The sequence below is a fragment of the Microcaecilia unicolor genome, chromosome 12, assembly GCF_901765095.1.
Source record: "Microcaecilia unicolor chromosome 12, aMicUni1.1, whole genome shotgun sequence".
NCBI lineage: Eukaryota > Metazoa > Chordata > Amphibia > Gymnophiona > Siphonopidae > Microcaecilia > Microcaecilia unicolor.
Genome location: NC_044042.1, coordinates 65,616,732 through 65,643,865, shown reverse-complemented (window position 1 = coordinate 65,643,865; position 27,134 = coordinate 65,616,732). Strand labels below are relative to the sequence as shown.

The 27,134-nt window shown below is 42.0% G+C and overlaps 1 protein-coding gene across 1 annotated transcript; it reads left to right on the top strand.

Moving 5' to 3' along the window:
- On the top strand, positions 1-26,162 carry TBKBP1 (TBK1 binding protein 1). The gene is made up of 10 exons (XM_030221445.1): positions 1-89; positions 793-1,042; positions 1,733-1,855; positions 2,400-2,504; positions 5,320-5,461; positions 6,987-7,201; positions 10,211-10,272; positions 19,114-19,232; positions 19,765-20,414; positions 22,713-26,162. The coding sequence occupies exons 2-10, from the start codon at positions 821-823 to the stop codon at positions 22,839-22,841; spliced, it is 1,767 nt and encodes a 588-aa protein (XP_030077305.1). The 5' UTR covers positions 1-89; positions 793-820; the 3' UTR covers positions 22,842-26,162.
- Positions 26,163-27,134: the final 972 nt, after the last annotated feature.

Sequence of the window (27,134 nt, the reverse complement as noted above, 5' to 3'; positions counted from 1 at the left end):
AGGGTCCGGGATAGGAAGATTCCAAGGCTGCAGTTGGTGGCTTGAGTGACTTGCTGTTGTTTCTGGCGACCTTAGAGCTACGTTTCAAGGTAGGATGGATCATGGGGGGAAGAAAGGGAGAGATGCAGGACCGTGGGCGGGGACGATAGAGATGCCAGACTGGTGGTGGGATTCCCGCTATACGTATGAAGAGGGGTGCTCTCCCTGTCAGGAAAGCGAAATGCGTGTGTTACACGCCTAATGGCTGTGACTTGGTTTCTCTGGGTTTGCTGGTGGTCTTATTGAGAGTCGGGCATCTTTTGTATCTAGATTGGCCTTGTTCTGCGCTCTTCGAGCTTTGGTGTACAGTTAAGGTTAATCTTGGTGGCTTGGCGAGCGGAGAGGGTTTTATCTGGCTTATTTCCTCCCATTTACTGAATGTAAGATTGGGGAGGCGACCCCAGTTCTGGGAAGGGCATGCTCAGAGTAGGAGGACCCTTTTGCTGGACTTAGATTCAGAGGTATTTGGAATCTGGCAGGCTTTTGAGAGAATAATTGTACTTTAATAGCAAGTATGGGAACTATCTATCTATGAATGTATAAAAGCATTTGAAGACCCAGGCATTATTTGGAAAAGTAGATAAAAACATTACCAACTAATCATTAGAATGTTGCCATCTACCTTTCTATATTTCATGGTGTCAGGGAGATGATCACCTGGTGTATAGACGGTGAAGGTCTATTGGAGATATGTTGTAGGCTGGTGGCATACCTGCAGACACCCTTTAACCAATGTCTTTTCTCATCTTTCAGGTGTTTGCAGTACCTTCTGTGTGCTACCATGGACTCCATGTTTGAGGATGATATTAGCATCCTTACACAGGAGAGGTTGTGTCAGGATAGAGAATGGATAGATAGCCCAAACACAGACCTCTCAAGCAATATGTGCTCTGCTTCCCACTTTGCTCTTATCACTGCCTATGATGACATAAAGGTTCGCCTGATAGGGCTGGAGAGAGAGAACGCCAACCTGAAGCGAAAACTGAAGCTTTATGAAATCAAGGTGGGGTCTCTAGCTGCTGTTATGCTAGGGGAGGGGGAGGCTCTTAGCATAACTCTGGGATTGTGACCTGTTTCCCGAGCTGCCGCAGAGTTTGTTCATAGATTCATTCCATTTCATTTACGTTATGTGTTGGTAAAATTTTGCATAAGGTGGTTAACAACAAAATAGCAACAGAATCAATGAAACAAATACAATGCACAGCCAATAAAATGTAATAAAAAACACAAACAGTGCAACAATCCAGTGTACAGTCCATAACCTTTAGTAAACATGGTCACTGATCAGTTGGTGTCCTTTTATCATAATGGATTCAACATATGTGCAGTCTCCTATGCTATGGATACACTCTATTTCTTTCTCCTTAGCGCTGATTTGACCTGTTGGGGCAGAAGGTTGTGCCCTCTTGTCTCTCCAAGAACTGTTTTTGCTCTGCATTGCTGGAGTTCTTTTTTTCTTCCCTTTTGTTTTCTAACTAATCGTTTTATCCCAGATATAATTTTCCATCTGTAGCTCGTTAGGCAGGGACTACAGGCATGCTGAACATAACCAGTAGGTGGTGCTGTGGCATGATGGTTGCTTTCCTTTATGACCACCCTCAGCAGGGACACTGATATCTGCCTCTATAGCCTTCTTGTATTAAAGGGAAATGTCCATCACTGAAGCACAACTCTGTTGCCTTTTACATTTTAGTATCCAGTTTTCAGTGAATTTGGAGATGACTGGAACATTAAAGGCTACGACACCAAAGAAGACTCTCTGCTAAAAGCAGAGAAAGCAAGTTTGCAGCAACAGTTTAACCAGTTCCAAGATGAGGTGAGGCATCAAGAACCTGATCTGAAAAGGAGTGAAGAGTGTTTGGCCCCAGTGGGATGCAAAGGTCTGTTGCATTTCACTTCTTGAAGCATTAATCTTTTCTGCACTTTGAGATCATAGCAATAAACTAAAAACCCTTTATTATGCTGGACTAATAATCAAGGTAGTAAAAATATACCTGCAAAGGCAGCTGTTGCAGAGCTATCCTCCTGCCAGCACCCTACACTAATCCCTGTGCCCCTGTAGATTCACTCTTGGTATACTGTGCTGCCCCTTTGGCCCTACGGGTGTCCTCTTGTCATCACTCTGCACAAGCCTCATGAATTCCCTTCTGATGCATTAATGCTGTACCTGGGGCCCCACATGTAGTAGCAGTGTTACTTTCTGAAAGGTTGGTCTGACATCTTTCAGGTCGTAGTATGGAACATTGTTGTGGTTCACTGCTTAGAATTCAACCTGATGGTTTGGTCAGATCAAAGCTTTCTTCCTGTGAACAAGAATCTGTGTAACTACAGTGTTTGTCATAGGTAATCATTTCTTTTAGCTTCAGAAGGGCAGAGAAAGAGAAGAGCAGTTGGATGAAATGATTCAGGCTTACCAGAAGATCTGTATGGAGAAGACAGTTCTTCAGACAGAGCTGAGTGAGATGGTGAGTATTTCTGGTCCAGAAATGGATTTATTTTTATGTGTACCATTGCCCAAACACATTCTGAGATGGCCATAAGGCTTCTGATCATGCCTTCTTTGAAGGAGACACAATTGACCTCAGATTGAGCATGTATTCTCCATTGCATTGGTGGCCCCCACAGGTAGAATCAATTAAAGTCTGGGAAACTAGAGAGTATTTTGGGTTCTGCAAGTTGGTAAAGACCTGGACGTTTAAAAAAACCAGACAAACAACAACAAAAAAAAACCTTTATATCCACCAGTTCTGATTTTCTAGGTACACATCATCTTTGCTAGGTATGTGGAAGTTTTTTGGTACATTGTTATCCAATTTATTTAAACTTGCACATTTTATATTTGTTTTGTTTCAAAATTTTGTAACATTGCTTGAAATTTGGATGTTTCTCTTTCAGAGGTTTTAAATGATCAAGTGAGTTGTAATTACAACTAAATGAAAGAATAAGGTGCCTTAAAATTCTGTGTATTTCTTTTTTCTGACAGACCTGGGAGTAGCTTGGGATTGAGTTGTGTGTCTGTGTGAGCAGGGCTAGGTTAACACTATATTGGGTCCACATAAATATGCATTTGTGGGCCCCCTCCACAGACCCCCATTTACATTTGTCCTTTCCCCGCCTTTCGATCTGTCCCAGAATCTTCATTTAAGGTCTTCTCTCCAGGCTGCCACACCTCCCCTTCAGAAATAATGTGGGGAAAATTGCAGGGCCTAATTCTGGATGTTGTGGCAGTAGTAGGCTGTGTGTGAGCATGGGAGCTGCAAGTACGTGCTTCACATGAAGTGGTCCAGTGGTTAGTGCGGTGAACAGAGAACCAGGAAAGCTGGGCAAGTCATTATCACTTTCCATTTCCATTGTTACAAACCAGAGATTCTAAGAATGGACTGTCCCAAAGAGTGAGATTTATGGGCAGGCTTCACAAATGGAAGAAGTAAAAGAAAATATTTAGCTTCTGAAAGGATATAAACAGAGTGGAGTAGTATTAGGACAGTTTGCAAAGGAATTTGCCCAGGTAACTAAATAGTGAGCTGGATTAATTCCATAGACAAACTTCCTTCCATTTAGTATGCATATACTCAGTGGACTTACTAATTTCAGCCCAGGTTTTCAAAGGGAACTCTGTATGACACTGTCCCCACGTGAGAATGGCAGAACACATGTATGCTGTGGTGCTGTGCTGTTACTCGCATGCTCATTCAGTCACTCCCCACACTCCATGCCTCCAGCTCAGCCCATCGTATATTTGTACCATTCTTGAGATCTACAGGCCTATGCTTGCTTTGAGGTCTATGGACATGAGGTTATTTCAAATTCCATCACTCAGTTCAGGTTTGCTGTGCTGAGACATGGGATCAGGCTTTCTTGATGCAGGATATAAATCTTGATTAATCATGCAACATCTTGTATTTGCTGCCAGTTCTTTTTCTCAGCCTACCGCAACCCCCTCACACTTTTCCTCTCCTCCCACCCCGAAAAGGACCTTAACTGCTAAATGTATTACTTTGAAAACAAATGTAAAATTGTCATGCCAGTAAACTTATCTGATTCTAATTTCACTGACACTTTCCAAGACCAGCTCAGTATACCCCCTACAGACCTCAGTCCCCCATCTAACATGGATAGTACAGGAGCTTTTCCTTAGCTTACTCTACCCCTCCTCCCCTTTTTCCTTGATTTAGAGAGCCTTCCATTGGCTGGATCCTCTTCCCACAGTCTCTGCTGCTAGACAGTGAAGGCTTACTTAAGCAGGGGGGGAATGAAAGTTGCAGATAAATTCGGACACTTTAGCCACCCTTCTGGTGGTGAATGCAAAATCTATAAAATCCTGATAAAAACCCTGTCAAGTAATATCTTAACGTTACTCCTAGCACCCACCTGGGGATAACTCTGTGGCTTCCAGGAGGGTCTGACCCAGCTCTTCCCATGGCTGCCTTTACCTGTGCACGTGCCCCTACACTGGCATACCCTTCACCAGCCTGCTGGATCCCACTTGCCTCAGAGAATTTCTCCCACCCACAAGTTATTTCCCCGGTGGTTTCTAGGGGTGCTGAGGCCACAATCCTTGTGGTCCCACAGTTTGTAAAAACACCCACAGATTGAGAACACAAACTGCTGGGATTCTTAGTCCAGGACAACAGAGCTAACAAACTAATAGGTTTATTATTAAAAAAAACAACAAAAAGCAGAACAGGTAAAATAACAAGGATTTGGTGTTAAATCTAGCTGAACACTTTTTACTACCTAAGTGATACCTGGGGAGGTCAGGAGAAAGAAACTGCTCTCAGGAGTTGAACATGGCCTCAGCACAGAGGTCTGCTCCCTCCACACTACCAGCTGAGACTGAGGAGCACAATCTGAGCTAGGTCTTTGGCTTCAGGGTCAGTCAGGGCACAGAGCATTTGCACTAAGGATGTTTGACCAATGACCCTGCAGGTTACTTTTCCCTTTTTGGGGAATGTAGCTAAAAAGAAAACAGCTATAATGCAGAGGTCAAACACCACCTGCTGGCCAACCAAGGGAAATACAATGCAATACAAATCATAAAACATGGGAACCCCCTTTTCCACCACAAACCCAAACATTTGGCAATCCTAGCTTCTCAAGTCCTGAGCACATCTGAAAAGGCTGCCTAAATATTTGAGACCAAGGCACAGGCCTAGCTTGCCTATACCTTAATCCACCCCTCTGAGCTGAGAGCGACTCAAAATGGACTGGATTTCTGTGTGTTTAGACAGCCTCCTTTCCTGATACCATTAACGTCTTCCCTTTTTCTCTTCCACTCAGAGAGACATGTTGGAAACTCACATGAATCACATTCAGACCATGGAACAACAGGTGAGGCAGCGAGAAAGCAATTCCTTCCAGAAGCTGCAAAACAAGGAGCTTCAGTTCCTGTCTGTACGTGCAAACCCTGGATTGAGACATGGTGAGCTGGGCCAGGGAGGCAAGGAGGGGTCCTGGTATCTGCAGCAGACCCCATCCATTACTTAAGGAGAAGTATAACACGTGATATAGTCTTAGAAGGTTGTAAATGCCACCAGCCCACAGGAATAACCGTATTGGTGTTTGTTTTGAGCTGAGAAACCGGTTAAGCAGAAGTCTAATTGAGACAATATAGTATATTGCCAAGGTGGGGGGGGGGGGGGGGGGGGGGGCGGCAGAGAGGAGACTTGGATCCCGTTCTCAAGCCATCACTTAGTGACACCGATTGTATGTACTGTGCTTACCTACCAGGTTCAGAGGAGAACCACAGTCTGTGGCTCCTGGCCAAGCTCGGTCTCTATTATGGTTGGTAAACATGAGGGAGTTAAAACCAGGAGAGGGGGAGACACTAGGGATTTACAAATCATAGTCCCTGGTACCCTGTATCTACCAAGCTGCTAGTTTCATGAACAGTACTACTTAGCATTTCTATTTCTATAGCGCTGCCAGGGTTACGCAGCGCTGTACAAGTTTATCATGGGGAAGGACAGTCCCTGCTCAAGAGAGCTTACAATCTAAAGGTTACAAACTATGTAGTCAGTGTAGGTAACATGAATGGGGAGGGTGATTAGGCGCCAAAAGCAAGGGAGAAGAGATGGGCTTTGAGTAAGGACTTGAAAATGGGGAGGGAGGGCGCATGGCGTATGGGCTCTGGAAGTCTGTTCCAGGCATAAGGTGATGCGAGGCAGAAGGGGCGGAGTCTGGAGTTAGCGGTGGTAGAGAAGGGTACGGATAGGAGTGATTTGTCCTGAGAGCGGAGGTTACGGGTGGGAATATACGGGGAGAGGAGGGTAGAGAGGTAATGGGGGGGCTGCAGATTGAGTGCACTTGAAGGTCAATAGGAGAAGCTTGAACTGTATACGGTAGCGGATCGGGAGCCAGTGAAGCGACTTAAGGAGAGGGGTGATATGAGCGTATCGGTTCACGCGGTAGATAAGCCGTGCGGCGGAATTTTGGACAGATTGAAGGGGAGATTGAACAATATCATATAGGACAGTCAGGCACATTTCACTTCTTGTTATTCCACAAATGCATTCCATATCCCAAGTGTGTCTGTTCCTGAATGTCCTTGTTTGTAACTTTGGAATATTAGCTTCTGCAGCATGGTGTAATAAATGATCTATCGGGGAGATTGTAAGCTCTTTGAGCAGGGACTGTCTTTCTTCTATGTTTGTGCAGCGCTGCGTATGCCTTGTAGCGCTATAGAAATGCTAAATAGTAGTAGTAGTAGTAGGAGATAAGAATAACTCTTCTGGGCATGCCTGTGCCCCAGCAGAGGGCGCTCAGTGCCTGCAATGTAGCAGTCACTACAACTTGTATACAGATCTGGCAGTTTCTTATAGATGAGCCCATCTGACCCTAGGCTGTCAAGAATCCTGTATTAGAAGGGATAGTCTGCATTTTTCAGTCACAGTATTGAAAAATCTTTGTCTGCCCTAAGAGTGTTGTGCCTTTTTTTTTCTTCGTAGATATGTTTTCCCCTGTCATTTTGGAGCGCTCCCTGGGGTTACAGAGCTCCAGGAGTCTGGATGACACATGTGACCTGGAAGTTCGGAGGTTAGAGATGGAGCTGGAGGAGGTCAGACGAGAGCTACAGAGCTCTCAGCTGAAGGAGGAGCAGCTGAAGGAGGAGTGCAGACGTCTGGAGTCAGAACTGAAACGGCTCCAGGAGGCACGAGATGAGGTATGCTTTAAGAATGGAGCTGCTGCACTGCTAGGGGAGAGGTAGAGGTGATTAGGGAAGTCTGTATCAGTAATGAACGGGTCACAGGATGGGATCTTATCTCTCTCTTGGGATTGCCCATTCATAATCACACAAACCACACACTCTCGCTCTCTCTCTGCACAGGATCTGAGAAAAGGCAGGGATAGTCATTGCACATCCCATGCCCCTGGGGCCATGCTAGCTGGGAAGGACAATGCCTTCCAGAGCCACCCCCCTGTGAAGCTCACACCACCACCCTACATGCAGTCATAGGAACTCCCAAGAGAGCAAAGTTTCAATCAGATCTGTACATTAAAGTGGATTTTACTGATGAATACTTGAGTCTTGTATCCAACAGCAACTGGCATATACAAATCAATATATGACCTCCAAACATAGTCCTGTTAGAAAAACTTCAAGCAAGAATTTGAAATAGATGGAGTAGATACCATGATCTCTCAGTAATGCTTTCTCTCTGTGTAAGCATCCACTTACAGCAACCCATTGCAGCCAGTATCATGATTCTTGGAGATTTGAACTGTTTCTGTTTTGATCTACAACCAACATCTACTTAACCAGCCTCTTCTTCAGCCATACTCCTGTCCTTTAAAAAAAAAAAACTTTCTGATTTCTTGAGCCATTGCTCTAGGACTTTCTGTAAGGCAACATCAATATTGACATGCTTCTCTCATATAGACCTCCTCTCCCAGAACTCTAGGCCTCCGTGACACTTGGGGACCCCCTCCCAGGAGCCCCAGCACTCTACAGGATGGTAAAGGGAACTGACTCCCATCTTCTACCCAATAGGTTTTAATTCATTATCATCCTCTGACACTTTCCCTTTTAGATGACTTTCCTGACCCTAATCTCTCTCTTGAGACTTGGGATTATTCAGTGATTCAGAATGCTGGATAATTTAGACCATTTTTGTGCTCCTAAGGTTTTCAAACTATAATACAGGCAGTGATAATTTCACACCTCGATCACTGTAACTCTGTTTTATCTTTATTTGCTGATTTAATTTTTTAATAGATTAAAAACCTGCCCAGAACACTACAGCCAGGATGACTGCATACAGCACTACTTGGGAGATGGTTCACAGCAAGCATGTTAAAAAAAAAATTGTAAAACAGATACATGCAGAGTCTATAAGAAAAAAACTGGAGCTGCTTATTCATCTTGCTGCTGGCTGCAAACCCGATGGGAGAAAATCTCTATACTGGAAGAGACATGTTTCATCCATTGGAACTTGTGCAAATACTATAGCATCACTGTATCATAACCCTAAGATGGGTTCTCAACCCAGTCCTTGGGACACATCTAACCTGTCAGGTTTTCAGGATATCCACAATGAATATGCATGAGATAAGTTTGCGTACACTGTGGGTATCCTAAAAACCTGACTGGCTAGATGTGTCTCAGAGACTAGGTTGAGAACCCCTGCCCTAAGAGAATGAAAGAGAACAAAGAAGTTATGATCGCCTTGGGTATTCCTGTTCCATCTGATAGAAAGCCTGATGAAGAAAACCAGACAGTGGTAAAGGAGAACAACATGAGAAGGGCATTGATAATAGAAGTGTCAGTATGAAATGATTTATTCTGTACATTATGTGGAGAGAAAGAGAGAAGATCTTCATCGGAAGAAATGTAATTGAAAGCCAAGAAAATATGGGAGAAAGAGACCAATATTTTCCATTGTGTTGGATGCTGTAGGCCTGACTAAAAGCAGTTTCCAAGCACACCTTGATAAGTTGTCTACACATTGCATCCTATGAACTTGAGAGGGAAGCTCTCTTTGGTACAGTGCAAGTATTAAGGTGAGCGTTAACTGTAAACTTGAGAGATTGAGATCAGACCCAAAATCTTGGGACTCGAGAGTGTCATAGTATGGGCATAATTTGTTTCCATTGCTAAAATCCTTGTGTTGGATTTCATTAATGAAGTGAGTTCAGTTTAAATTTTATTTTATTTTTTTTGAGTAATTGATAACCAAAGTCAAAAGAATTATTGGGTAAAATTCTGGAATATAAACTGAATCATGCTCTATGTTCTAGTTAAAATCATAATCTGTGCTTTCCTTCTGCTTACCACTTCCGTTTGGCTTTTCTGTTAAATGATCCCTTGTGGGAATGGTTCCCCCTTTTTGGCATGCTCTACTTCCAACCTGAGGTTGTTGACAGATAAATATTGGCTTGTACGTTCTAGATTTTCTCTTAAGGCTGCTTGGGGTGATATTTTTCAGGATTTTATGGGGGGGGGGGGGGGGGATTGAATAGAAACATTCAGCTGACAATGTATTGGGTGGGTAGGGGACATTTTCCTATTGCCACTTTTTATTTTGTGAGATTTGTTTTTTGTTTTTGTTGAATTTATTGCAAAGACAATTTTTTTTTCTTTAAAAAGTGTACTGTATGATATAGCATAATCAAAAGTATGTAGCTTCCCTTGTGAATAAATTGTTATTGCTAGACGTTGTGGAACACCTGAAGCCACATTAGTAAGGGGGAATTTTATGACTATCATGCACTACAGAGAACACAGAGCAGATCTGAACCAGGCTAGTTGAAGTTTATGTAAGAGCTGCAGGATAAGTCTATGATGGGCAGACTGCTGAGAGCTGCCCTGATGCAATTTTTTCCTGTACTTCTCATTCATGTGGCTGGATATGAGGTGATAAGTTCTTGGAGGTCCAGCAGGTATTCAGGTTTAGTTCATTTTAGATGTTTGCTAGAACCCAGAAAAGCAGTTTACATCCTGAAAACCCAGAACAGAAAGTCAATACAGAAAGGTATGGCATATAATAGACATAAACTAAGTACAATCAGATAACTGAGTGGCGGTGGGATGGTGGTTGCAGCTGCAGGAGTGTAGTCAATCCTTTAACCCAAGTGTGTGGCAAGGGAAGACGAGACATCAGCTGCTAGAGTGTTGGGTGGTGTTGGCAGCTTATGCTGGGGTCAGTAACCCCTCTGTGCTCCTCTTTGGCAGGACCTGGTGTGCAGTGAGTCGCAGCGTGACATGGCCTGGCTGAAGAAGGTCGGAGATGACCAGTTAGTGTTTTTCATCTTTTTCTTTGTAGCCTGAAGAATAGTCTTAACATGAGCTCATGTCCTAGGGCTGAGGGGCTCTGTTGGGGTCAGGTAGGGGGGAAACTGCTACAGTCCACTATAGATGGTGAAAAGACAGGGTAGCCTCTTCTCCCGAAATACATTTGTCTCTGAAGGTATGTTCAACGACACCTGTATGGCCCTGCTTTTTACCATATACCACTGTTGCTTTGAGATGCAGGAGAGTGTCTTTCCTCTGTCAGTTCTTTATAATGCTCGTTTGCCTTAAAAATGTTCCTTGGAGTCTTCAGGGTATCTGTAGTGGGATGCCAGGCTTGAGAGAAGGCTGGTTTGCTTCTCTGTTTCTGACATTTATAAAGCAAAGAAGCCTCATGCTCCCTTTGTGAATGAAGAATGTGGAGGGGTACGCATTTCAGGAAGCCCCCCTCCCACACATTCTACTTATATAGAGATGGAGAAGCTGTCATCTCAGTGAGCGAAGTATCGGGATCTGTCTGATATAGCCTGTGTGGAATAACCAGAAACCCGCCCAAATACACCAACACACTAGGCTAACTGGCAGTGTTGATCTGAGCTTTGCATGTCGGGAATAAAACACTGAGTAACAAGGCCTTGCTGTGTTACAATAGTGGCACTGAGCTATTGATCAGCAATGCAGTGCTGAAAGAAGACACTGTGTGGTGGGCAATGCAGATCTGTCAGCTTGAAACAAAACCTACTTATTTTACTTTCTTTCCAAATGTAGACAGAGGCTAAAAGCTCCAGTCACAAATGGCATTGGAACTCTTGTGGATGAGAACAGCTGCAGTTTCTTGCTGTCTTTGAGTTATGTATAAGATATACACTAAAGATGTGTTACTGTCCAACTTGAGCCCCATTCACTTCACACCCTACTTTATGGCTGCCTGGTAAAGGAGATCACTTGACCTTTTTCTCTGCAGCAAACCCAAAGGTGGCCCGCCCTGCTGCACCTCTCTATAGATTACATGTTTTCTTTTTCACACATTAGAACTTCTAAGAAAGTTTTACTCCACAGTACAATCTTTAACTCTTTGCAGTCTGCAGGAACTGAGCTCCCCTCTTAAGTGTTTTGTGTGGTTGAAAACAGGTACACAGGACGTTAGTCTGTACCCTGTTGTCATATTTGCTTAGGACTCCTTTATGGTGGCAGTCTGGCTAATTGCAGGAGATGCTTTCTTGTGCAACTATTGCTTTCAACAGCTAAAGCTACTAAAAACATTAAATGTATCTTCTGTGTGCAAGGGATGGTACTTCTTTAACCTGTAATGTCTAAACCATCTTGCAACTACATCCAAGATTTATTTGCTGTCACTCATTGCAGTTAGCCCATTTTTCTGTTTGAATGATTGAAGTTGTACTCGGAACATCCCAGGTACTGGATTACGTGTGAAGATGCAAAGCAACACGCTGAATAGCAAAGAAAATGGTGTTCTTTGAGAGGTTGATGTTTTTACTGTATGATATAGAGTGAGGTGAGGTTCTGTATCATATGCAGTGAGAGATTGACATTCTGATGTATGCTGTAGATGGTGCCTTATTTAGAGAACTAGTGTCTGGGCCCTCCTCTTTGTAAGTGTTTTGCCACTATGTCCTGCTGTCAAACATGTACCCTGTTCCAGAGCATCAGCTGCTCCAGGTGTTGTGCATCTTCAAAATAATATGAACCATTAATCACCCTGTCTACCTTGGGTACTATGCCTGGATTCAGTTTGTGTTACAGAGACTTAAATTTGTATCTCAAGGTGTTCAGAGAGATGTGGTGGGTAACATAGACGTGTATTTTCAAAGCACCTAGATTTACAATGTTCCATAGTAACCTATGGAACTTTGTAAATCTAAGTGCTTTGAAAATGAGCCCCTTAGTAAGTGACAGCAGATAAAGACCTGAATGGTCCATTCAGTCTGCCCAAAAGTCACATTCATTATCAATTCAGGATTTACAAATAAGTATGTAAGCTGCATTGAACCTGCTATGAGTGGGGAAGCGCGGTGTACAAATGTAAGAAAAATAAAAAAAATAAAAATTTACATCAACAATGAACAGGATATTAAATACTTGATCACCTTTCTCTGGGACATAGAGAAATCCGCCCGACTCTGTCCTTCTGTTGGAGTTGCTGTCAAAGGCCACTCCAGCCTATCCTAATCTGTCTTGTCATTTGCGGGACAAAGACCGTAAAAGTCTGCCCGACACTGTCCTCACGTTCCAAATTACTGGAGTTCCCCTTGAAGCTCTCTAGCCCATACTAAACCAAATTACTATATGTAGGACCATACAAGCCAGCCTGGCACTGTCCTTGTTTGATGCAGCCACAGTCGCCATCTAAGCACCACTTGACTTGTGAACACATATGCAACATCCCACACCTTTTTTGAGTTCTGCCAGTTTTTTTTTTCCCACCACCTCCCTTGGGAGGGCATTCCAGACATCAATCACACTCTGAAAAAAAAAATTTCCGACATTACTCCTAAGTCTACCACCCCACAACCTCAATTCATGTCCTCTAGTTTTACCACTTTCCCTTCTGTGGAAAAAAAAATATTTTTTTAATTTCCATTTTGCTCACACCTTTTTCAATAGTAGCTCAAGGTGAGTTACATTCAAGTACACTGGATATTTCTGTCCCAGGAGGGCTCACAATCTAAGTTTGTACCTGAGGCAATGGAGGGTTAAGTTCTATATTAATACCTTTCAAGTATTTAAACATCTTTATCATATGTCCCCTGTCCCTCCTCTCCTCTAGGGTATACATATTCAGGTCTTCCAGTCTTTTCTTATGTCTTTTGGCGCAAGCCCCATTTCATTCTTGTTGCCTTCCTTTATCTGTGGGTTCTGTCTGTGTCTTGCCATCAGAAGTCTGTATAGTAGTAACAGACTGTAGCTGCCCAGAAAAGAGTCTGAAAATACAAAACTGCTTTAGTTCCCAGTCAGACACAGGTGGGGAGTGGGAAAGACTCTAGACAGTGTTAGCTTGTGAAGAATCCGGAGCTGATTTGTAGGCCTTGGTTCTATCACAGCTGAACTATTGTAACTCCTTTCTATTTGGGGTTACCAAGTAATTGTCTGAAGACTTTTCAAATAGTGTGGAATGTGGTGGGCCCAGCTACATGTACCGACTGGTGTAACTCGTGTTGATTGCATGCTTGCCTGCCTGCCTTGAACTAGCTCCCAGCTGTATAGAAAATATTTAATATGTTAACGCTTTTATCAGGCTATAGGTGGTAATGCCCTCTTTATCAACAATATTCTGAAATTTTATAAACCATCTTGGCCATTCCATTTATTGCACATTCCTTCTAGTAGGCAGTTCTGTCTGTCAGAAACTCAGAATCGTACATTCCCAGTCGCAAGTCCAGCAGAGTGGAATAAGTTGTCACTGGAACTGAGAAGAGTGGAGAGTGTAACTTTGTTTAGGAAGAAGACAATACAAAAAGTCATGCTGAGTCAGATGAAGGTCTATCAGGTTCAGCATCCTGTCTCAACAATGGCCAACCCATTAGATCCCATATTTCTCTTATCCTAAGTCCAGGAATATGCAATGGTTCTTCCAAGTCTACCTGGTTAATTTTTTATGGATGTTTCCTTATCCAAACCTCTTTTGAACCCCACTATGTTTTTGCCTTGACTGTATCCTCTGGCTACAAATGCTACAACTTTAAATATGTACTGCTGGTCACTAGTTTCATGATGTGTCATCTTATGTTTGTGTTTGAAAGGTTAAACAGTTATCCCCCATTTAACCATTTCACCCCTCACGATTTTATAAATTTCTATTGGTTCAGCTTTTAGTCATCTTTTTTCAAAGCCGAAGAGCCCTAATTGGTTTTATCTTCTTTATTGATAAAACTATTGCATGAACACAATACAATATCATATCACCTAGACTAGCACACAGTGTAACTTTTCCTAAAATTGAACGTCTACACAATGGCTCATTTTAGGGTTTTATACCCCTGTATAAACCCCTCATCCCAAAACCAAAATGTTATCTGATCAGGCCATCAACTGCAGATTGTCTCTACTCTGCAGCTGACAGTATCAATACAATCCTCCTTCCCCACTGACAAGCCCCCTCTCCTCTCCTGTATATTTTGAGCCAGCCAAGCATTCAGTAATAAGTGAAAGCGCTTCCCATCCTGGAGCCCATATCTTTGCAAACGTACTCCATGCCTTAGGTAGACCACATCTAGCATCCAGAAGTTCCAACTTCAATAATTTATAGAACTTATTCTTCCGTTGAATAAGTGAAGGTGAGGCGTTTGATTTCCAATTAATCAAAATGGTCTTCCTTCATTCCTCATAAGGCTTTCTTCAAGAAAAGGCAGCCCCCTCCTTGTGCAACCTTCTTTATATAAACCGCACTATCTCACAATTCTGGGCAGCTAACATAAAAACATAAGCCTGCCTTGGATGTAGATGTTTAATTCTTCGTTATTCAGATCCAACAAAGGTGGTGTACAAGAAATGTTTATCTTCCTCATTTGCATATCAGACAGCTAGTAACTGGAACGAGCTACCTGTATAAATTAGAGCTCAACCTCATTATGCTGCATTTTGTAGACTGCTGAAGACTTTTTCTTATTCAGAAAGTATTTGAGTGTAAATTAATTATCCTTTTTTGGCTACATGTTTTATTGGTTTGTAATGTTCCTGGGGTTTGCTCGGTTTATGTAAGCCACACTGAACTTTGATGGTAAGTGTGGACTGATACTATCAAATAATTATATCTCAGCATTAAGAGAGATTAGATTGGACATTATAAAATGGTACAGTACTTAAAGAACAAGTCTCACATTGTTCCAAAACCTTATTTGAGCACAACTCCAAAACATGTGCCCCAATGTGGTTCACTCTGTCTCACATTTTGGACATATTCCATGTTCTATAATACGAGCCAAGGATGCTGTCTGCAAGGAAATCAACATATGAAGCAGAAATGTATATTTTTTTTCCTCTTGGAGAGGTACAGCTTTAGATAGGGGTTGTATCTCCTTTTATCATTTTTGTCCATCTTCTCTGAATTTTTCTAGTTCAGCTGTATGAATTTGTTTCTAGCTCCACTAGAAACTAAAACCATTCCTATTTATCAGGCTTTTTGAGTGTATGAGAGCTAAGCTGATGGTAGTGAGCTGGTATAGGTTTGTGGGTGGAAATTTGCATTGGTGTTTAGAGTGGGTGGATAAAGATTATAGTGCCAATTGTATAGGTTTGTACTTTGTGAATGATTTTATGGTAATCTGCCCAGGCATTTCTTTGTAAAAGGTGCCAACTTTGCCCTCTCCTGCACCAAACTGTTATAAAGTTGGTGTGATTTTATAAGCTCTTCTATTGAACAGAAGCTAGTTAGATATTAATGTGCACAGTTTGGAGATAGATTTAGGCTTCTTCAGAACAAAGGCTATTTTTAATGTTTCAGAGGGAGCAGTGGTTGGATCAACAGAGTTTGTGGTATAGGATATCATGGGGATTGCCATTTGTTGCTTTTCCTTTTAAAAATATTTATATCCAGCTAGAACGTGACCAAACCCGGGGTTTTCAGTTTCACCTGAAACCATATCTGTGGCCAAAATTCACCACTCAGTTTCAGCCCACAACACCCATTAGACCCCCTAGGGTGGTGGGGGGGGGGGGGGGGAGAGTGTGTTTCAGTTTCAGCCAAAAATTCACTGGCATTTTTGGCCAAAACCAAAGCATGACTGAACCCATATTTCGGGCCGGTTTTGGCACCAAAACAAATTCTGTTGGCCTCTACATCAGGCTGGTGAGTTAATGTGATAAAATATTCTGGTTTTAGATCGTGTATGCTGATGACATACAGATTTTTGTTCCTTGTCATCAGGATGTTTTAGGAAGAGTGCTTGCAGCAATCTGAAGAATGGTTAATAGATACTCTTTTTTAGTCACTTATAGCAGAAACTTAAGTATGGGTCAGCTATAGCACGTTACTGGAAGAATTTCATACAGTAGTATGTGGTGGCATTCAGTTGTCGGTGAAAATCTAGGTTAAGAGTCTGGAAGTAATACTAGATTACACTTTCTTTGGAACAGCAAGTGGCAGAAGTGACTAAAGGGGTCTAGTCCCAAGTTGCGGATGGTTCATCAGAGATGTCCTTATTTAAGAGCACACGATTTTAGCACTGTGATGCAGGCAACTGGTGTTAACCCATTTAGATTATTGTGATGAAATCTGTGTGGGGATCCCTAAAAAAAAAAAAGAAATAGTGGGTAAGATGCAGACGTGATGGCAAAAATTGTAACATGTAGTGCATGTTGAGTAAGTTACTCAGTTTTTAGTATAAGAACAAGAATAGCCATACTGGATCAGACCAATGGTCCATCTAACCCATTATCCTGTTTTCTAACAGGTCACAAGTACCTGGCAGAAACTCAAATAACAGCAACATTCCATGCTATCAGTCCAAGGGCAAGCAGTGGTTTCCCCATGTCTGTCTATGGACCTTTCCTCCAGGAATTTGTCCAAACCTTTTTTTAAAACCCAGATATGCTAACCGCTGTTACCACATCCTCCGGCAGCGAGTTCATATTTCTTCCTATTTTGTTTAAAAGTATTTCCATGTAACTTCATTGAGGGTCCACTAGTCTTTGGTAGATTTACATTGACTCCTGGTGGAGGTGCAAGTGCAATTTAACCTTTGCTGTTTAGCATTTAAGGCTTGTCATGGGACTGAGCCTGATTTTACTGAGAAGCTGCAATGATGTAGTCCAGCACAGCCCCTTAGATCCAGTTAGTCTAGAAATTTGAGGGTTGATATTTGGCTTGGTTTAACCAAGCAGGAGAGACTCCTGATCAGTTAAACATACTTACCAGGCCAGGATCAGATATTTAGTGGTGCACTCTGATTAGTGATGGGCTGTCCAGGGTTAAGCTGGGAGGGGCCCCGCCAATATTTAGCAGTTAACTCCAGCCAGTCCCCCTCAAACCTGGATATTCAGTGCTGGTGCTCATGATTAAAAAAAAAAAAAAAAAAGCCGACTGCAACTGGCTATGAATATTGACCCAATGGTGGTTCCAGAGGGGGAAGGAAAGTGCTGAAATGGTTTGGGAGGTTAGAGGTGGAATAGAAAGTGCTATATGATGCAAAACATTAAGGGAAGGGATTTTGGATTTAATTCGTGCTTTTTCTTCTTTCGTTTCTGCGCAGCCATTAGGCTACTCTTCCACTAACATTATTTGTTTTATGTGTGCATCCATATGGGTTGGGTTCTGTCTTTTATGAGTTTATGGAAATTGTATTAATATGATAGATGTAATCTACCTTGTACATTCAGTTGAAGTGAAAAGGTAAAATATTAATTTAAGTTAATAGAAATGAAAGAAGAAAAATATTTTCATATACTTTTCCCAGGGGTATGTCATATTTAGTCTCTAGCAGCAAAAATGGCAAATTAGGCTGGTGGTACCTTATAGACTAGGGGTGGGCCACTATGATTCTCGAGGGTCATAACCCAGTCAAGTTTTCAAGATTTCTACAATGAATATGCATTCGACCTATTTGATTTGCATGTACTACTTTCATTGCATGCGATTTCATGCATATTCATTGTAGAAATCTTGAAAACCTGACTGGATTGTGGCCCTCAAGAACCGTGATTGCCCACCTCCAGTTTGAGTTTTGCGTTTTTGGAGACTAGAGAACACTTCATCAGATGGCACAATATAGGTATTGAAAACATAGTTTTGAGGTCCTTATTTTACAGACTTACTTTGATTTGCATTTAATTGCCTTTCCAAATAGGAGCTCAAGATATGTTCAATACAGTAGATTTTTTTCCTGCCCAAGAGCGCTACAAAGTCTAATTTTGTACCCTTCTCTGGGTAAATGACTCGCCCAAAGTTACAAAGATTGTTGGTGGAAGAAGTGAAGATTTGGTTCATGGCTTCCCTGGTTCTCTGTATCTTGCTCTAACCAGAAGGCTGCTCTATCAGCTGGATTGCCTTTTGTCCAAACAGAATCCAAACACAGGATTAATCTAAAATCCTAATTCAGCTAATTATGATTGAGATGTAGCTATAGAAAAGGATTGGCGTTCTTTACTGTATAAATTTGTGCCAGTGCGGCTTTAGGCTTGTTGTGGCCCTGGCTCTCTAAATTGGTAAGGCTGGTGCAAGCAAGTGGTTTTCACTTCTGCTTCTCACTGCTGGATGTTTCCTGCCCGGGGTGACTTCTTGGCCTGAGAGGTGTGACTTGATCTGAGAAAAAGCTTTTCTTTTGCTGCCTATTTCTGCTGCACAGACTGGTTTGTATTATTTATTTTTCCCCCTCATGGTCATCCTCCATTTGTGCATGTAAATGTGTGTACGCTTGTATATGGCTATGGAGGATGCAGTTATGTATTGTAGGGATTCTGGTTCCTTTGTTAGACCTGTACAGACATTGCTTTCATCGTGTTCTACAGTGCTCCGACTGTAGACAGTGAATGAGGAATTTTAATGTATTCATTGTTAGCAGCTGCAGGTACAAAAATGATGGAAGAGAGAACTAGTAGAGAAGGAAGAAAGAAAGAAAGGAGCTTCAGTTTGACAGTCCTTCACCTTTTTTTTTTCATTTTGTGTAAACTGCTTTGCAGCTGTTCTTAGCTGCTTTAGGCTGGGTGTGCAGTGCCAGCAGCTATGCCATACAAGTGTTTGACAGGTGCACATAAGAACAGCCATGCAGTAGATACAGGTGGTATATGGGGCCTTTGTCTATGGGAGGGAGAGGGGGGCCTTTACAATATGTCCAAGGGGGTGGGAACCTTTGTGTCACACATGGAATTGATGTGCTGTTTTGCCACATTAGGGTGAACTTGGCTCTGGCATACACTGAACTAACTGAAGAGTTCTCTAGGCTCCGAAACATGAGTTTGCTGCAAAGCCAGATCCTGAGACGCCTCCTGCAGGAACACCCTAGCAATGCAGGTGAGTTGCAATCTGCGGAAGGGACTAAAGATAAAATTCATCTTCAGTTATTCTGGCTTAGGTACATTGCTTCAGTCAGGCTCCAATACGTCCATCACTCGCCCATTCATCTGGAGCTCCAGTTGGCCACAGCTCTCAGGATGCTCATCCAGGTTAAAATTTGTTAGGGTGTGAAGTGAGAGAGGGGGGTGTAATGTGTTTTTGTTTTTCATTTTTGTATTAAAAAACAAAATGTAAGCTAGCAAAGCATAATGAGTTATTTTGTTTTATGACACAAATAGGTGGGGAAATGTGGGATACAAATGCAATAAATAAATAATTATTTAGTGCACTAAAACAAAATGAAACTGCGCATGCCTAAGATCTGTGCTGTTGGAGGTCTAGTGGCTTTATATGTCCTGGAGAAAACTGGAATCTTTGTCAGCTGTGATCCCTCTTTTTGAATTATCATAAGCATTATCCAAAAATGTGGATGTCCATGAACTTTCAAGATCCCATGGGTCCCTTCTTTCAGACCTTTGTTTTGTCTTAGGCCAGAGCCATTCTTCATTACCACAACACCATTCTCCAGCATCACATCGATCCCTAATACCCCAGTGCAAGTCTCCTGTACCTCAAGGCCAATCTCCAGTAGTACAGAGGAGGTCTCCAATATCTTTGTGCCAGTCTCCCATACTGCAAAGGAGGTCTCCTGTACCTGTGTGCCAGTCGCCGCTGCGCCAGTCTCCAGTATCCTCATGTTCGTCACCTGCTCTACAGCGCAGATCTCCCAACAGCAGTGAAAGGAACTTCACAGATTCAGCCTACTCTAAGCCTTCAAGTTGCCACATCAAAGCTGGTTTCCAAGGACGGCGTAGCTACTCTGAGGTGAACGATGCAGCTCTTTATCCCCAGACTTGTTCTTTGTGGTTGCAGCCCGAGACCGCCACACTACCAGCACACTGTTCTTATAGTGAGTATAAGTCCAGTGCCTGTGGACCCCTCAGTCCCAGAGACCTTTTCCAGGATCCTTTGCAGTCTTCAGATGACGAAGACTGGACTGTCCCAAGTCCTCCAAGTCCTGAGGTAGGAACTGTCCGCTGTGCTTCATTCTGCGCTGGATTCCCCATCCTAGATGCACCTGTCAGTTCAACTGCTTCCTACTCCAGGACTGAACACGCTCAGTCTTGGCCCTCCATCAATGTAAGGAATTTTTTTTTATATTATCTTTGCTTTTCTTCAGTACATTCACTCCTTTCTGTTTCTGTGCTCCTTGTAGACATATGTTGGCATGTTCCACAGTTCAGATGTCTAAAATATAAACACAGTGAATGACAGCAGATAAAGACAGAAATATCCCAACTGTGATTTGTCCTCTATATGGAACCCAGTGTCTAGCAGCAGCCCCCCCACCCCCCATTTGACTTTCACCTAATGTGTTGAGGCGCATTGCAGCTCTGTGCAGGCCACCATCAATATTTTCTATTACATCAGCTGTTTTTAGGTTTGTAACTGCTGTTCTTCAAATGTTACTTACCCCCAGTTCTACCTTCAGCCAGTGCAGCGATTGAGTTTGCTTCATTTCTGCTGTGTAATACCTCAGTTTTAAATTTGATAGTTCAACTTCTTATGGCTGGATAGTGCAAGATGTGTTAGCTGTGCTAGCAAATGTAAGGCCTGATGTACTAGAAACATAAAAAAATATAGGCAAATAAAGACCATATGGCCTGTCCAGTCTGCCCATCTGTGCCTACTGTCCCTATCACTCCTTTAGAGATCCTATGTACTTGTTCCAAGCTCTCTTGAATTCAGATACTGTTTTTGTCTCCACTGCTACCACTGGGAGGCCATTCCATGAATTCACCACCCTTTCTGTGAAGAAATATTTTCTCAGTTTACTTCTGAGTCTATCCCCTTTCACCTTCATCCTATGCTCCCTTGTGGTAGTCATTTGTTGTCCTCAAGGGCCCCAAATGGGTCCCTTTTTAGGAAATTCATGAAAGATTTGCATATAGTGGAGGTGGTATACTTGTAAATTAGAGCTGTGCACGGGAAAGGGGACTGCGAGAAATCCCATGGAAATTCACAGTATTGGTGATAAGTCATTAATACCACGAGAATAGACCAAAGTGACCAGGGATGGGTGATGATGTAGACTAGATTATACCCCATGCACACCTCGAATGCATACTTGCTCTACCTTGCTGTGGTCCAGTGGTTTGCACTGCTCTCACCGAGTGGGGGTGATTGTTTGTTTGAGGAGGTGAAGTTTGGTGTGTTGTAAAACTGGATGCAGCAGAGTACAGTCCTATTATCTCTCTGAGGCCAATGTACTAGAGAGAGTGTTGTTTGATAATGCTAACCACCTGCTCAATCTCTGAATATGATATTTGAATTCAATACAATTTGGAGTAAGCAGACATCCTCTAGTGATGGAGAAGGGAGGGAAAAGGCTGAAGCAGGAGGATATTCAGTTTTGGAGCTGGTAGGTGTAAGCTAATTAATTCTTGTAGTTTTTTTCTGCTGTTTGTATTTCCCTTTCATTTGTTTTGCATTGTGGCCATGTTTATGTACTACCTCTTTCTCAAATATAAAATAGTATATTAAATATCTAGCCTGCTTGGTTTACCCAGTATAGTATAATTACATGGCGTAGGCTATAGTTCTTGCATATTTAACAAAGTAATGCCTACTTTGTGTTAAAATGCATCCTATAACTTGTTAAAATTTATGTTTTGAATTTACAAGATCTTTTAAATGTGGGTTGGATACGGGGATGGGAAAGAAAAATATGAGGATGGTGAAGGGACATTAGTAATATAATGGGGATGGGGACCAGATTATATCCCCGTGCACACCTCTACTGTAAATCTATCCCATGTATATTCACTAGGAATATCCTAAAACCCTGACCCATTTGTGGCCATTGAGCACTGGAAGTGAATACCATTGTACTAAAGGACTTATCCCATTTTGTATCTGGGGTTAATTCTCAGTACACAGATCCCAAAGTGGCTGTTGGCACTCGCCCAGTCTTGGTAGCTGTTACCTGATTTTGCAAACTTGTAATAGTTCAGAAAAAAGCATAGTGGGCTCTTAAATGCATTAACACTTTCATTTGACTCATGGCAGCTTAAGTATTACAAATGTCAAAATATTTTAAATAGTTATCATACAAAACCGTACTATATTGCCATGATTTATGTGTCGCATAGGAACCTATTATACTCCTTTATCTTAAAAGGATCAACATTTGACTGCAAAACAGTCCATAAAATCAAACATTACCAGATGTCTATGTGAGACAGTCGGACTCCTGAGTTTTGCTTTCTGCTACTTGACACTCAAGTCTTTGTAGCGGGGCATAGCAGAAAGCGGTGCTCATGCTGTCTTATGACTTAAGTAGATCAGCACATTTCTCCGGGTTGCAAGTGAAGTGTCAAGGCTCACAATATATGTTTGGTTATTAGGGCCTCACTTCTCCTTTTTCTTGTCTTGCAGCTGCTGATGGAGGCAGTGGATTCAAACATCCGAAGTTGTCCTCTTTGCCAGGCGGCCTTCCCCATGGGCTATCCAGATGATGCTTTGATAAAGCATATTGATTCTCACTTAGAGAACAGTAAGATCTGAGACTCCTTATCCTATTCTATCCTTCCTCCCTAACCAGATGCTGCATGAACTGACTCACTCATCTTCCTAAGTACCTCCACTTACTGGAGAAGGCAGATTGTCCCTTCTCTGTTGTCCACTGTAATGAGTGGTGGTCACTGGAAAAAGCATTGATGTGACAGAGGAGAGTTTCTACATGGCAGTAGGACATAGAGAAAACTCTCCCAGCTGTTGCCTCTGATGCGATAAGGGAGGACATTCAGCAGAACAGAGAAAACTCTCCTAGCTACTGCCTCTAGATTGAGGAGGGCTTATTGCAGTGCAGAGGGACATAACATATAGAACATTCACCCAACTGGATAATGGAGATAGGTGGTAAAGGATCCAGGCTGGGTGCTCAGTATGAGACTTATAAGCCCTGCTGTTAAAAGCACACTCAGGAGTTTCTCCTTTCACTTCTATTCCTTGGAATATAGGAATATTCATATGTTGTTTAAGTGTACATATGCATTGCTGGTTGTGCATACGTGAGGGCATTTGTGTGAATGTGCATAAGACTGATAGGGGTGTGGGTCTGTTTCTTAGTGTTTGTATGAACATTTGCTACACTGCATTGTGACTGAATGTGTGTATGTGGCTGTAGTGTGACTCAATGTTTGTGTGTTTGAGACTATATGAGTGTATGGATTGTATATGTGAGTCGCAAAATGGTCTGGTACATCTGAGGACCTGACTGTGGAATTTGGGAGTAATAGACTTGTCCTTCCCCTGCAATATGGCTCATAAATCCCATTCATGTAATGAGCTGCAGTGAGGGCATCATTTAATGTGGGCATTTAAATTATACTGTGGGTATCTTATAATATAGCATGGCGCTACATACACACAGTCATTTTAATACATTATGCCACCTGTAACGCATGTGTATAATGCATGTCTTGGATACATAAGGTTTCGTGTTGTATGTGTGTGTGTGTGTGTGTGTGTGTGTGGTGTTTGTACATGCTGATGTTGGCGTGACCTACTCTGGCATTTCCTTTTAGAGTGGCAGCAGGTCTGCCACTGAAACTGGATATAACCGTGGACTGTGGTTGGGCAAGGGATCGCCACCCCCTGTACTGAACATTGTTACTAATGGCCCGATTTACTTACAACATTTATAAACTGCTTATAGTGGAAAAACTCTTAAGTGAAGAATACACTCCAATGGAGGCAAAATAAACAGTAGAAGAAATCAAAACAATCTAATTATCAGTTTCAGTTAGACAAACATACCAAATATAAGAAAACATAAGACACTTCCAGCAATTCACAAATACTGACTCATCCAAACACACCAAACTGCCTTGCAACTCGGAACTAACCCTGTAACTGCAAGAGCAGTATCCAAAGCAACACACCACAAAAAGACAATAATATACCTACTCCGGTACCAAAAGCAATTGGGTCCTAAAAACGAGAAAAAAAATCCATCTAACAAAATGAAAATGCAAACCACCTTCTAAAAACAAATAGATATGATCAGCTAAAAATCCTAGATAAAAACTCATGCCTTCAATCGTTTATCAAAACATCACAATGCAGCATCAAAAGCCAAAACCCTTATGTTAAATATCTAGTTCTTTAATTATGTTTTATCTTTATTTTTAGATTCCCTGTAACCTTTTCCGTTGCCTTCTCTTATCATACTCGCTCACTGTATGCACGTAACTCCAATCTCCTCCCTCCCATCTCGCCCCATGTGCAAATTATCAACATGGGCTACTGTTAACCCTACTTGTGGCAAAATAACTGGACCTATTTTAGCACAGGGTCCCATTTTATGCAATGAGACCCTGTGCCAAAAAAACCCCTGACTTGTGGTGAAATTACCAAACAGTAGCCACATTAATAACTTCTCCCCCTTAGGTCAGAACCATAAAGACTATCTTCTAACCAAGATGCGTGCTGTATCTTGTCTGGGGATAGAAAGGAGAACCAAGACCACACTAAAGCCATGTAACTTCTAAGTTTTTGGGGAGAGTTGCTTTGTGAATAATGATGCCAAAGTTGCTTATAGCATAGTCACTCAGGCTTGCTCTTGATTTTGTGAACCTGTTGTTCAAACAATGCCATTATTTGCATCTGTCCATGGAAGGGTGGTTTTTCTTGTGCTACACAAAATTGCAGAACTGCTTTTTTGATCTACATCAAGGGCTTCGGGTCCTTCAGTTCTATGAAGGGGTAGTCAGCGCCCAGTAAGAGCATGCTATAATCCCACTCCATGGTGACTTGTAAGACCTCCTTGATCTCAACTAAAGCTGGTCCATATTGTAAATTTGGGACACTCCACCAATGAATGTAATAATGTCCTTGTTCGTATCTTACATTTGTTGCAAGAATCCTCTCCCCACATTCCCAGTTTAGCCCCTCTTGCCCTTGATATATAAGCCTTATGAAGGATTTTAAATTGTGTTTCTTGTAGGCCTGCAAATATGTGATGTGTTTTTTTTTTGTTTTTTTCCAATATATCCTGCTAACAGGGCAGGCACGTCGGCAGGGTGCGGATTTTTTATTCCTACATCTTCAGCCCAATCTTTTGCCAAGGTTCCAAGGTGTCCTGCCCAATTCCCAGTTCCCCCTATAATTTCGTTGTAAGGTATCTTGGGTAGTGCCTAGTTTGTAAATGTGACAGCATGTTTGTGTTTAAAAGTTTCCTTTTATCTTTTCCTGCTCAAAAGATAGTAATTGGTCCCTATTCAGTTTGGTAGGGTGCCCTATATTTCCACATCCCTAATCTTTCCATTTCCAGAAAAGAGACCTGCCTAGCCCTGGTGTAAAACTCTGGATTGCCCACTAACATTATAAATGGTGATATGTACATTGATGATCTGTAGTGTTCCTTTGTATGATTAAAGTTTTGGGGAAAACTAGTAATTCCTGATGGGATTTCTGTTCTCCAAGGACAAGCAGGATTATATAGTCTTACTACCGGGTGACGACATCTGATGGAGCCCTGTTCAGTAACGCTTTCCAGCATCTTTTCTGGAGCCTTTTGTCAGCAACTAACTGCATGTGCGTGCCTTCCCGCCTTCCATTGTCTCACATGGGACCAGCTCAGTCTTTGTGTGTTTTTTTTTTCCACAGAGCAGTGAGGGTGTATTCTTCATGCCTCTTATCTATTGTGACCATTTCAGTGGTGGTCTATTCAGTGTGTTAATTTGTCATGTGGGATCACTTCCCTTTTAGTTCTCTTTAGATTTTTGGCACTTTTTTACGTTTTATTTTCTGAATGGGTACTGAACAAGTGAGTGAGGGTTAGGAGTTAAATGCAGCATCAAAAAGGTAGGCTTTTAGCCTAGATTTGAAGAAGGCCAGAGATGGAGCTTGATGTACCGGCTGAGGAAGTCTATTCCAGGCATATGGTGCAGCAAGGTAAAAGGAACGGAGGCTGCAGTTAGCAGTGGAGGAGAAAGGTGCAGATAAGTCATTACACTTACTATCTTAAAGTATCTCTGTATGGGGTGACAGGTACTGTGTGGCTTTTGATACCGTGGATCGTGTCTTGTTGTAGAGATTGAATGAGATTGGCATTACTGATGGAGTACTGAATTGGTTCATGGGTTTTCTGAAGAATAGAACTTAACTGTGTATCCAAACAGGGAAATATGTCTTCCTACTGGAATGCTTTATGTGGAGTTCCCCCTATCGCCTCTCTTGTTCAATATTAAGTTCTTTGGGCCTCTGCTTGTCAGATTTGGCTACCAGTTCTTTCCTATGCTGCCGCTATTTTTCTTACTACAGTTTTGGATTGTCTTGTAGACACACTGAATCTGATAAAGGAACAGATAGCACTAGTAGGTCGGTGGACGCATATGAATCATCTTAAACTTAATAAACAAAAATTTAAATTAGTTTGGTTAGGCAATGTTAGACCTGAAAACTTAGGTGATACTTTTCTACCTACAGGAGAGATGCTTCCTGTAGACTCCCAATAGAAGGTACTTGGGATTATACTAGATTATCTAATCTGACTTTTGAGCCTCAGATAAACAGTCATGTTACAGATTTTTTTCAAGTTACACAGTATTCGATCATTTTTTACTTGAAAATTTTAGAACTGTTGTTCAGGCTATTCTCATTCCTTACTTTATTGTAATTCATTGTATTTTTGATCTCTGCCAAATTACTAGATAAATTACAATTGTTACAGAATACAGCTGCTAGATTGATTTTCAGACAGTAAATTTGAACAAGCCTCTCCATTGTTACAGGTTGCTCGTGAAGGCACATATTCCTTTTAAGATCAGTTGTTTAGTTTTTAAATCATTGCAT